Below are 12115 nucleotides of genomic sequence, written 5' to 3'. Positions count from 1 at the left end.
GTAAGCCTACTGGCTGCTGTAGGAGCTCTCCCCCACTAAGAGACCACACCTCATAGTAAAGTCATGTACTCACAAATGAGGAAAATGGAAGGGGTTTGGTGAAGTTTAACATCTGTGTTACTAGTAGGATTTCTATAGGAACTTTTTTCTTCCGACGGTGAAGAGAGTCGTCCGCACCAGCAGCGCGGCCGTCTTATCCGGCAGTAACACGGGTGCATCGGCGCCCGGATGTGCCCGTGTGACTGAGCCCTAACATACTATGTTACTATAGCTCATTTATTTTTCCAATGACACAGCTAAATGAGGGCTTGTTTTTAGTGGGACAAGTTGTGCTCTTCAGTAGTACCATTTACCGAACCATGTTAAACAACAAAGTGCTGGAAAACTTTAAAAATTGGGGAGAAATTTTAAAAAAAAGTGTAACTAAGCCATTTTGGAGGCAGCTTTGCTTTTAAGATGCTCACTGTGACGTAAATATTACGTTATCTTTTCTCTGTGGTAACCAAATTTATTTATTTTTTAAATGTAATGCTACGTAAAAAAATTAAATACCTTTTAAAAAAATTTATAAATACATAAATTAAAAAGATTGCTTTATGTAACCATAACTTTTTTATTTTTTCAGCGATCAATTGTTTGAAGGCTGTTTTTTTGCAAGGTGACCTGTAGTTTGTACTAATACCAACTTGCGGTACATATGACTTTTTGCTCAAATTCTTCTTGTATACAAGGTGACCATAAGGGCTCCTGCAGACAGCGTTTTTTTTTAACACAAATGTCAATGGGACTTTCTAATGTTAAAAACGCATCACACAAAAATCGCAAAGCACAAATTTGCGCTTTTTTTTGCAATGCAGTTTTAACATTAGAAAGTCCTATTGATATTCGTGTAGCATTGCTTTCAATGGGGCCGCGGCTGCTGAAGGTAAGTCCATTGAAAGCAAAGGTCTGCCGGCAGCCCCTGCATTGATTTTCGGGGAAGGGCTTTAAACATAAGCCCCTCCCTGAAAAATCATTCTTATCTGGTGTAAAAAATAAAAAAATATATATACTTACCTCGCCGCCGCTGCTGGGGCTCAGGCTCATCTAGCCACTTGGGTTCCGTCAGTGTAATGAAGTTCTTTCAGCACGCGGGGATTTAAAATCCCTGGCTGCTGAAAGGTCTGTGTCTGATTGGCTGAGCACTCAGCCAATCTCAGGCCGCGCTCACCTGAGCGCTTAGCCAATCAGATGCAGCCCTTTCAGCAGGCGGAGATTTTAAATTCCTGCCTGCTGAAAGAACTTCATTACAGTGACGGGACCCAAGCAGCTAAACGTGTCTGAGCCCCGGCAGCGGCGGAGAGGTAAGTATGTATTTTTTTTTTACTACAACTAGGATTGATTTTCAGGGAAGGGCTCATATTTAAAACCCTTCCCCGAAAATCACTGCGGGCGTTGCCGGCATCCTATTGCTTTCAATGGGTCCGTAGGCCCCATTGGCAGCGGCGCCCCCATTGAAATCAATTGGAGAGCTTTGTGATCCTCCGCCACAGCCGTGGCAGGGGATTATTTACTCCCCACGGGGAGTCCCATTGTCACTGAACATGGACATGTGAACACACCCTAGGGAACCAATGGTTCTAATAGACATGTGGTTATGTGCACACGTATGTACGCACATAAACACGCTCGTCTAAATGCACCCTTAGGGCGCCCACCCACTGGCGTTTGCGATTTCTGTGCGTGAAAAACGCAGCGTTTTCGGCGTGCTTTCCGTGCATTTTTCGCGGCGTTTTCGCGGCATTTTCGCGGCTTTTCCGTTAATTTCCATTGACATTCATGGGTGCATTAAGAGAAAAATAAAGACACATATGCAACTGACAGTTCCTATGTTAAAAATTGCAACGGACCGAAAAAAAAAACGCCAGTGGACAGGAACACATTCAAAACTAATTGCTCTTGAGAAAAAACGCAAAACGCAAAGGAAAAAAATCGCCAGTGGGTGGGCGCCCTTAGGGCTTGGTCAGACATTTTTTTTTTATGTGTGCAAAAAAAAAAATCACATCTATTAGAACTATTGGTTTCCTATGAAGTGTTCACATGTCTATTTTTTAGAGGTGCAAAATACTCGCACCTGCAAAAGATAGGACATGAGTGCCTATAATGCACGCCGGTAAGGTTCGTGCTGCGCTTAAAGACATCGTGTGATGTCTGTTAATCCTTGCAGGGAGTATCTTCATCGCTGAACAGAGGCAGAGCTCAGCCATTTATTGAATTACAGCTGAACGCTGCCTGAGATTGGTCACAGTGCTCAGCCAATCAAAGGCAGCGCTTTCTGGAGATGGGGATTTTTCAATCCCCGGCCACCAGAATACAGATGAAGACAGACAGGGACGGGGGGAAGAGATGGATAGCGCTTCTAGTTGAGTTATGTTTATTTATTTCTAACAGCCAGGGATGATTTTCGGGTTAGGGCTTATATTTCAAGCCACCCTCCAAAAATCATCGCTGCAGGGGTTGCCTTCATCCCAATGCTGTTAATGGGGTGGCAGTAGCACTGGCCCCATTGACAGCAATGAGATAGCATCTTGGTCCTCTGCCACAGCTGTGACAGCTGTGGCAGGGGATCCTTTCGTGCCCACGGGGAGTCCCATCATCACTGAACACTGTGACAGTGCTCAGTGATGAGGGGACCTTCATGGAGCAGCTGCACTTCTACAAGCACAGCTGCTGCACACACATGAAAAAAACAACAGGGAGCTTCGGTCACGCACATTTTGCACATCCACGGAGAGCATTTTATTTGCGCACATTGGCAAGCAAAAAAAAAAACGCTCGTCTGACCGAGCCCTAAAAGAGCAATTCTGGCATTGCATATATTCTTTCTGCTGAGGGATTAAGAATGTGATATTTTATTTATCTGGATTTTTGAGGACACAGTGATACCAATTTTTTATTTATTTATTAATTTTTTTGATGCAACAATTGAGAAAATGGTAAACTTTTAATATTTTTACATAGTAACATAGTTCGTAAGGCTGACTGAAGACAATGTCCATCCAGTCCAGCCTGTTTAGTCTCCTATTTTGTTGATCCAGAGGAAGGCAAAAAACCCCAAGAGCAGAAGCCAATTAGCCCTTTTGGGGAAAAAATTCCTTCCCGACTCCCTAATGGCAATCAGACTAATCCCTGGATCAACCCCTAATAGTTCCTACTTGCCTGTATACCCGGTGTGAGACAGTGACTGACAAAGTGCTGGAGGGTGGATACGTGCCACCGAGCGGCCTGGGCTTGGTGGAGGAAGCCAGCATTTCTGTGTCAGTAACGTTATGTCACTGACATGTTGTAGTTTTGTAAGTGGCTCCAAGCCGCATAGTCCGGGCCGGCTTTTCCTGGAGTGGTCAAAGTGAAGGGTGGGATGGCCACTCCCACGTACCAGGTGAGGCTGGTACCAGGCCGTATAAAGCCTGGGCCTGCAGGTCAGAGATGGAGAGAGCGTCTGGCTGAGAGCCAGAGAGGGCTCCGTGGAGCAAGGAGCCCGGCTAGCCCAGCGTGTGGCCTGAGAGAGCCAAAGGCGAGGTTGACAGGGTGACGCCCCTAACCTCAACACCCCGGAGGGTGTGGTGAGACCTCCACAAGTCTGAGGACTGGACTGGCTATGTGACGTTTTGAAGTGAGTAGTCAGGGCCGGACTCTGTGTAGTAAGCGCTCAGACGAGCAGGTGATTATTTTATGTTGGCCTGAAGTCAAGGCCTGTTTTATTTGTGTTGTATGCTGCAATAAACCCAGGCGAAGCCTGGACTAAAGGACCTTTTGTTGCCCGGTGTCACTGTCTCTGGCCGCGGATGCCCACGCTGCTACTGACCCTAAACGCTAATCCCTCACACCGGATTAACAAATAATCTTAGATTTATAGCCTATAATATCCTTCCTCTCCAGAAAGACATCAAATTTAGATTTTTTTAACAATTAAAATAAACTTTATCTTACCAATGTTTAACTTTTCTCTAGACCCACAGGGAACTGTGATTGTTTTATTGCTTATACTGTATTCTGACAAGCGTTAGCTCTGATTCTGATCGTTGTGGGCAGGTGTCAGCTGTCAAAGATGGCCGCCACCTGCCGTGTATGGAGCAGGCTGGGCTCCCGATGTGCACTGTACATGTACGGCGGATGTCAGGAAGAGGTTAATGTTGTACATATTAATTCTTATTCAATAGCGGAAGCCATATCGGAGACACACACTTCTTGTATTGTCCATATGGGTGCCCATACTCCACCAACAACAGTCAGATGAGCAATTATTTGGGCGGCAGCTGTTTGCTCTGGGTTCCCCTTAAACATGAATGTCCTACTCCTCCAAGCGTTTGTGTTTAAAGGGCTAAGAGTCCTTTTACACGGGACTATCTGTCAGGCACAGATGTCATGTCTGACATGTCTTCCCTGTGCTTTTACAATGATCATGGCTGTGTGAATGAAGGTGACTACCTGTTTATATGAGCTGATCATTCTTTAATATTTAGGTCTTATGAATCTCCATTAGTGCAGTACAACTGTCATTAACTACCCCCTCCCCTCTCCCCAAAGATAAGGAGATTTTTCTATTCATTCTGTCACAGTCTATACAGCAAAGCTGACAAGTGAGCTACGCAAAGCAGGAAGTAACCGGTTATTGTGACTGCTCAGTGCATAGTCACATAACCCCTTTGCATCTAACTCCACCTGTAACTAAATGTTTAGTTTTGTCTGGAGTTTCCCTTTAACACATCTTCTTATACAACAGGATCCGTACACGGGTTGAGCTTTAAATTTGTTATCAACCTGTCCTCCCTGCAGATTTTACCACCTATCGCAGCTTTTTTTTTCTATTACAGCAAATCGTTAAATAAGCCTCATGTAGCTTGCTTTCCTAATTGCTGTGCCGCACATCGTTTGCCACAGCAGGATAATTAAGTCCCACATGACTCATTACAGGCTGAAAGGAAGATAGCATCAACGTAGATGTGAGTTTTTTACTTCTACTCTCCACTGATGCTTAAATCAGACCGACTTCCTATACTTAACTCTCAAGTGTCAGTCATAGACTTCTGACTACTAGAAGATGAAGAGGATCAGTTCCTTGCTTTATCTCAAGAAACTGAAAAACAAATTCAATGCCACCATAATATATAAAACTTTGACATATCATTACAGGGATTGTCTCATCAATAGAACCCTCTTAAAGGGGCCCGCTGGGACTATTATTAATGATGACCGATGCTCAGGATAGGTTATCAATAGTTGATCGGTGGGGGTCCGCTGCTCGGGATCACTGCTTATCATCTGATCTCTGCACAGCGCTGAAAGCAGATAGGACTCTTCTTATTGCAGTGCCTGCTTTGTTACTACAAGCATAGCTCCCATTGAATTCAGTGGGAGCTGTACTGGCAGTACCAACCTTGGCCACTGCTATACAGACAGAGCTGTCTGTTTCCAGTGCTGTCCACTCTGACAGCAGGCTCGGTGCTCAGCTGATCATTGGGGATCCTGATCAGCAGTTCCCCGGCGACTAACAATTTACCCTGAGGATAGGCCATCGATAGTAAAGGTTACGGACGATCCCTTTGGCTGCACCCAACTCTTATGCTGTTGTCATGAAGTGTTTTGTTCTTGCAATGACAACACGTTGGCCGTTGGGTCAACCAGAGTCACTTATTAGTGAATCCCTCTGACTAGTAAAGTGGTCACTGATGCAGATAGAAGGGCCAGCCTTGGGGTGTTCTACAATATGGTTGTACAAGTTACACGAGACTTGTGACCACTGTGAGTCTTAGTGTTACTTGTGTGGCAGTATTTAGACATTATATAGTGCTGTTACTTGGTCACTGTATGTTGGCATTATTTAGATACTGTATATTGTGTTTGCAGTATATGGCATTATTGTCAACTGCATGAAAATTAAAACTTGACCAGTGCATGGAACTATTATTTGGGCGCCAAACGACATGACACTTATAATTATGCATTGTATAGTATGGGTATTTGTACACCGTATGACTGCACACGTTATGTGGACGAAGAGGGGCCAACTGAAAGTACTACTCAAGGCATCATCCAACATAAGTCATCCCTACAACTAGAAACCCATTTTTTGCAGGTTGGCAAGCACCATAATCTTAAATAGAGCTACCTTGGAAAGACAACTAAGAGTCGCCATACATGGCTAAATCCGATATTCAAATCCATCTAATGTTTTCGGGCCTCTTGACTCTCTGGACAGTAGATGTCCAGAAACATAATGATGAGACAGTTGGATTTCAACATTCCCTATACCTTTGTTCTCTGGTTGCTAAACGGTTGCAAGAGGCATCTGGCAGCAGATCCGTTCCCTCTCTACATTAAGAGCACATGCCTACTTGGCCGACTTGAGCGTGCGGGTGTATGACATAGTTTACTGCTATATAATATGTAGAGCCACTCTAAGGGCCCTTTTAGAAGGAACAATTACCGTTCAAACAAGCCAAAGTAAATTATAATGGTTCGGTCTAAATGCGAGCCACCGACTGAACAATGAACAAGAATAAAAACCATCGTTGGCTCTTTCCCTTATCGTTCAGTTTAAACAGTCTTCATTACGGCCTCATGTCCACGGGGAAAATAAGAATTAAAATCTGCAGTGTTTTTCCCGCACGCGGATCCGCGCCCCATAGGGATGCATTGACCACCCGCGGGTAGATAAATTCTCGCGGATGGTATTTAAAAGTGAATTAAAAAATTTCTGGTGCATGAAAAAAATGGACATGCTCTATTTTAGTGCGGATCACGCGTGCGGGAGCTCATGGAGCACATAGCTCGATTGATCTCTCGCATGAAAAATAAAAGACAATTACAGTGCATCCGCAGCCCAAATCCGCAGCGGATCTGATTTTCCCCGTGGACATGAGGCCTAAGTCTTTCACGTTCGCTAATACAGTGAATGTGAGCCTGAACCATATTGAACGATGCTCTTTTGAGCGAGCCAAAGATGTCTCTGCCTGTCTAAACAGGCTGAACTGGAATGAACGAGTCAGTGGTGACTTCACTCACTCCTTCAAACGAGAATTGGCTCGTCTAAAAGGACCCACTGATTGATTGATAACTGCATATTTTCTATGGTCGTCTAGGAAGTCATGAACTGGAGCAGATGCAACTGATTTTGGACACAATTCCCGTCATTCATAAGGAAGACAAGGAAGAGCTGCTGAAAGTGATGCCTTCATTTGTCAACTGCAACTGGGAAGTCAAGAGGCCACTGAGGAAACTTCTGCCTGAAATGAACCTGGAAGGTAGGACCTATGGGTTATCAGGTGTAGCATCCATGTATAGATGAGACACATTGTGCCACAACTATAATCGCCTCAAAGCAAATACATTCGATCATCTTTGTCATTATCCAGCATTTTGGGCAGGTACGCCAAAACATGGTGGACATACAATTGATGAATAATGAGTTCCAGATTTAGTCAGTGGTCCCGGATACGGCTATGTCCACATATCCAAGGTCCTAAAGATTTTTTGCTCAGGGGTATAATTTTGGAAGAATATACTACATTATCCTACCAAAAGAATTTGAACCCCCCTATCAGTAGAATGGATTGTGTCTTACTAGCATGTCAAACATAAGATGAAGACCCCTGGTGGTGTCAGCCATAATTTGTGATGAGAACTGCACACTATTGGATATACGGGTTATACAGCTGCACACAATCCATCCATCAGAAAGTGCAATGCATCGGCCTGTCTACAGCGGTGCAAGGAGCGTCATCATTGCACAGTTGAGCAATGGAAGAATGTTCTAGGGAGTGATGAATCACGCTACTCCATCTTCAAATCAGATGGACATATCTGGGTGTCGAGGAGCCCGAGGAACGTCTTTTGTCTCATTATTTTGTGTCAACGGTTAAGTACGGTGGAGGTTCTGTTATGGTCTGGGGATGTTTTACGTGGCATGGTCTTGGTCCGTTGGTTGTAGTGACAAGACCCATGAACACGGAGGTATACCCTGACATTCTAGAGAATAATGCGCTGCTGACAATGCGGTAATACTCTGGGGATGGTCGGCCATACTTCCAACAAGACAACGCGACTTGTCACAAATCCAACACTGTTTTATATTGGTTTGAAGATATGGATGTTTCATGATTGGCCCGGCTGCACAGAGTCCTGACCTGAACCCTACTGAACATCTTTGGGATGAACTGGAACATCAAGTCAGAAAATATGAACAGCGTCCATCTTTTTTGAGGGAACTTGCCAGATGTTTGCAGAACGAATGGAGAGAGATACCAGCTTAAGTGTATCATACATTAGCAGAAAGTATACCACAGAGCGTACCTGAAGTCATTAGGGCCAAAGGAACCCCACTAAGTATTAACATATGGAAATAAATACTATTTTTATTCTTGCTTAGGTGTCCACTTAGTTTTGGTAGGATTGTGTATATTAGGAACTTCATGTATAGTTATAAGAACCCCAATAGCGACCCTTTAAAACAGGGGTCCCCAACTCCAGTCCTCAGGGACCACCAACAGGTCATGTTTTCAGGATATCCTATGGTGAGAACACCTGTGGCAATGTCTAAGGCACCAACAATAATTACATCACCTGTGTAATACTGAGGAAATCCTGAAAACATGACCTGTTGGCGGTCCCTGAGGACTGGAGTTGGGGAACACTGCTTTAAAATAGACAAATAAGACACATTTTTACTTTTATAAATGTCCACTCTTTATAACAGCAATGTATAAACTTTGTTCCATTTCTAACTCTCAGCTATCGATTTCTTGGAGAAGATTTTGACCTTTAATCCAATGGACCGTTTGACAGCTGAAGCAGCGCTACAGCATCCATATATGTCTCCATACTCCTGCCCAGGGGACGAGCCAATATCCCTGCACCCGTTCCGCATTGAAGATGAAATTGATGATATTTTACTAATGGAAGCGAGTCATAGCCAGTTATCCAACTGGGACAGGTGGGGCTTGGTCCTCCTCCATATTCAACAAATTAGGCCTGCCATAGTTGTTGGTATCATTAACGTTTACATACTGAAGAACAGAATTGAGAAGGCAACCAACCAGTACCATGTCTTACACTGATAAGGGGCAATAACCCCAGAAACAGTCCGTCTACAGATAGGTCGCTCTTCCTTTTGGAAGGGACCCTGGTTTGGTGACACAGGCTCATTGCCATGGTTATATTATTTGCATCCCATTCTCTATGCTGTTGTTTCCCGGATCGGACATTTTTTAAGATGACCGCCCAGAACTCCTAAATACCTAGTGCTCACTGTAGTGTAGTTGTAAACTACCAATGTACTACATCGGTTCTCTGATTGGCCAGTGCTGTTCACATGTACAGCATTGACCAATAAGAGAGCAAGGTGAAGTGCCTCAAACTACCAATGCACAGTGTGCATTGAATAGGTGGACGATTGTAGTGGCCACCTTGGAAGATGGAAACAGGCCTGTGAACCGGCAGATTCAAGGGACAATGGCATAAAAGACAGGTGACAGGTAAAATAATTCCCTTCCCCCTTGGATCCCTGTCCAGAGGGTCGCTTTGAAGTCATAAAAACAAACTCATGGGTATAATTGGGGCGTTTTATTTTATATCTATTAAAGGGGTCTTCCAATAAGGATCCGCGGTAATCAACTATCGTTTACTTATCTTGAGGACAGATCATCAGTAGTGTTTGCCTGGAAAAACCCTTATAGGGAAAACAAAAGCTATCTGATTGTCTGGCTTGCTGTCAGTGCAGATGGATGGATATTATCATCAGAGTCGGAGCAGGAAGTCTAATAGGCAGCTTCCCTTCCACTTAAATCAATGGAAGCAAAGCCGCCTATTACACTTCTGGCTCTGCATTGGGGGGTTGGAGCTGAAAGTGTAATAGGTGGCTTCGCTTTCGTTGATTTCAATGGAAATTAAACTAATAGACTTCCTGCTCCAACCCCATAATGACATGCAGTCCTGCTGCACTGACAGCTACCAGTGATCAGCTGATCAATTAGGTTCCCATGTAAAGCTCCTTTTAATGTTATTTTTTTTCTTATAGGTATCAAGTAAGTTTATCCTCAGACATGGACTGGAGACAAGATCAGAGCCTCGCTATGAGTGATGTCCAACGTGATCCTCGTGCGGGATCAGGATCACAAGCAGAAGAAGCTCAGGTTGACCCTCGAAAATATTCTCAAAGTAGCTCGGAAAGGTTCTTAGAACAGTCCCACTCCTCAATGGACCGGGTTTTTGAGGGAGACTGTGGACGGTCATGTGAGTATAAAGTAGGATCTCCGTCCTATATGGATAAATTATTATGGAAAGACAACAAACCACAGCATTATTCAGAACCTAAGCTAATTTTAGATCTTTCCACCTGGAAAAAAACCACCATCCCACCTCCGGGAGACCTTGCACGGGAAGAAGAGCCATCAGACCTCTTTTTGGAAATTGCTCAGTGGGTGAAGAGCACCCAGGCAGGTCTTGAATGCCCAGCAAGCCCTGTTTCTGAGACACAGGAAGATCATGAACAACGTCAACCATGTCCTCCTCATCACACGCCTAGTGATATCACCAAGGATGCAGAATCTTCTTTCGATTTGGATGTTTTTATTACCAGGGCGTTAAAATTATGTACAAGCCAGGAAGAAATGCCAGACAACAAGCTCAACGATATCAACGGGGCTTGTATTTCCGAACATCCGAATGATATAGCTCAAAAGGAAGTATTTCAGAAGGACCGGTGGTAGGACGAGTGGTATGGGATTGTTTTCATAAAGTATTTATGATAGTTCGTGGACAGAATGATGGAAAATTCTACCGAGCACATTTTTTTAAGCCAAGATATTTCAGCTTGTATCGATCATAGGGTACATCCTACAAAGACGCCTCAAACATCTCAGATAACAAGCGAGATTGAAGGCAGATTTTTTTCTGTATCTGTATAGGGCTGATGTAGTCTCATTACACAGCAAAACTTTTAATGCCTTTTATTTAAAGGCTTGCAAAAAAATCAATGCTCAATATTTGATGCCTTACAATATTACTTGATGAAAGGAGATTGCATTTATTGATTTGTTCTGGTACAGATAGGAGTTGATCAAAAATTTCCTTACACTGGCTTATGTCATCCTTAGGCTCTTGCATATCATTTATCATAATTTTGCTGACTAAAGGGATTCTGTCAGAAGTGTTGACCATACAAAAATGCTAACAGATCTACTTAAGGGCCGGGGAGCAGGGACGCATCGTACCTTCATTACCGTTGTCTACAGCCTCATCAGGGCAGAGTTCAACCTTTAGTCCCCGGCCATGCCATCCACAGAGTGCTCAGGGAGTGGGATGTCTTCCTCCGATGCTCTCCCTCTCTGTCCAGACATGCAGGATTGCACAATCTCTGGCCACATGTGGTCCGTGGTGGCCCCTTGGCACAGAAATATTTGTTTTTGTTGGACTGCTTACATGTAGTTTTCATTACAGAAAGAAGAAGAGTGGTACACATAAAGGATGGGTAAGTACTAGAGATGAGCGAGCATACTCGCTAAGGGCAATTGCTTGAGCGAGCATTGCCCTTAGCGAGTACCTGCCCGCTCAAGAGAAAAGGTTCGGGTGCCGGCGTGGGGGAGCGGTGAGTAGCGGCAGTCAGCAGGTGGGAGTGGGGGGGGAGAGAGAGATCTCCCCTCCGTTCCTCCCTGCTCTACCCCGCCACTCCCTGCCCGCCGCTGGCACCCGAACCTTTTCTCTCGAGCGGGCAGGTACTCGCTAAGAGCAATGCTCACTCGAGCAATTGCCCTTAGCGAGTATGCTCGCTCATCACTAGTAAGTACCAATGGTGCATGGTGTAGCCATCTCTGGTTTCCTCATATACCAGAAGAATGGGGTTTGTTGACCCCAGAAAGGAGCATGTAAGCTTGATTGTGGCCCAGCAGTGAGGTTCAGTATGAGAATGTGGCCCTGGGCCCAGAAAAGATTGTGCACCCCTGCTCGACATAGGACAGAAAGGGACCGGAGGAAGAAGGCTTACCCCAGTGCGCTTGCGGGGAACATACAGCCAGGGATTAAAAGTTGAATTTGCCGTCACCAAGGCAGCTGTAATGAAAGTAAGATGTATCCCTATTCC

General features: G+C 44.5%; 1 protein-coding gene across 1 annotated transcript in view; it reads left to right on the top strand.

The window, feature by feature from the left end:
- MAPK4 (mitogen-activated protein kinase 4) overlaps window positions 1-11519 on the top strand; it is a 94620-nt gene extending 83101 nt beyond the window's left edge. Inside the window, exons 4-6 of the mRNA XM_066604858.1 lie at window positions 7122-7283; window positions 8770-8971; window positions 10055-11519. Coding sequence (XP_066460955.1) covers window positions 7122-7283; window positions 8770-8971; window positions 10055-10745 — 1055 coding nt within the window. The 3' untranslated portion in view covers window positions 10746-11519. The remainder of the gene's footprint in view (window positions 1-7121; window positions 7284-8769; window positions 8972-10054) is intronic.
- Window positions 11520-12115: the final 596 nt, after the last annotated feature.

This window comes from Eleutherodactylus coqui, chromosome 5 (assembly GCF_035609145.1).
Source record: "Eleutherodactylus coqui strain aEleCoq1 chromosome 5, aEleCoq1.hap1, whole genome shotgun sequence".
In the NCBI taxonomy this organism is placed as follows: domain Eukaryota; kingdom Metazoa; phylum Chordata; class Amphibia; order Anura; family Eleutherodactylidae; genus Eleutherodactylus; species Eleutherodactylus coqui.
Note: the sequence above shows the minus strand (reverse complement) of the source record. Positions and strands in the feature narration are given on the sequence as shown.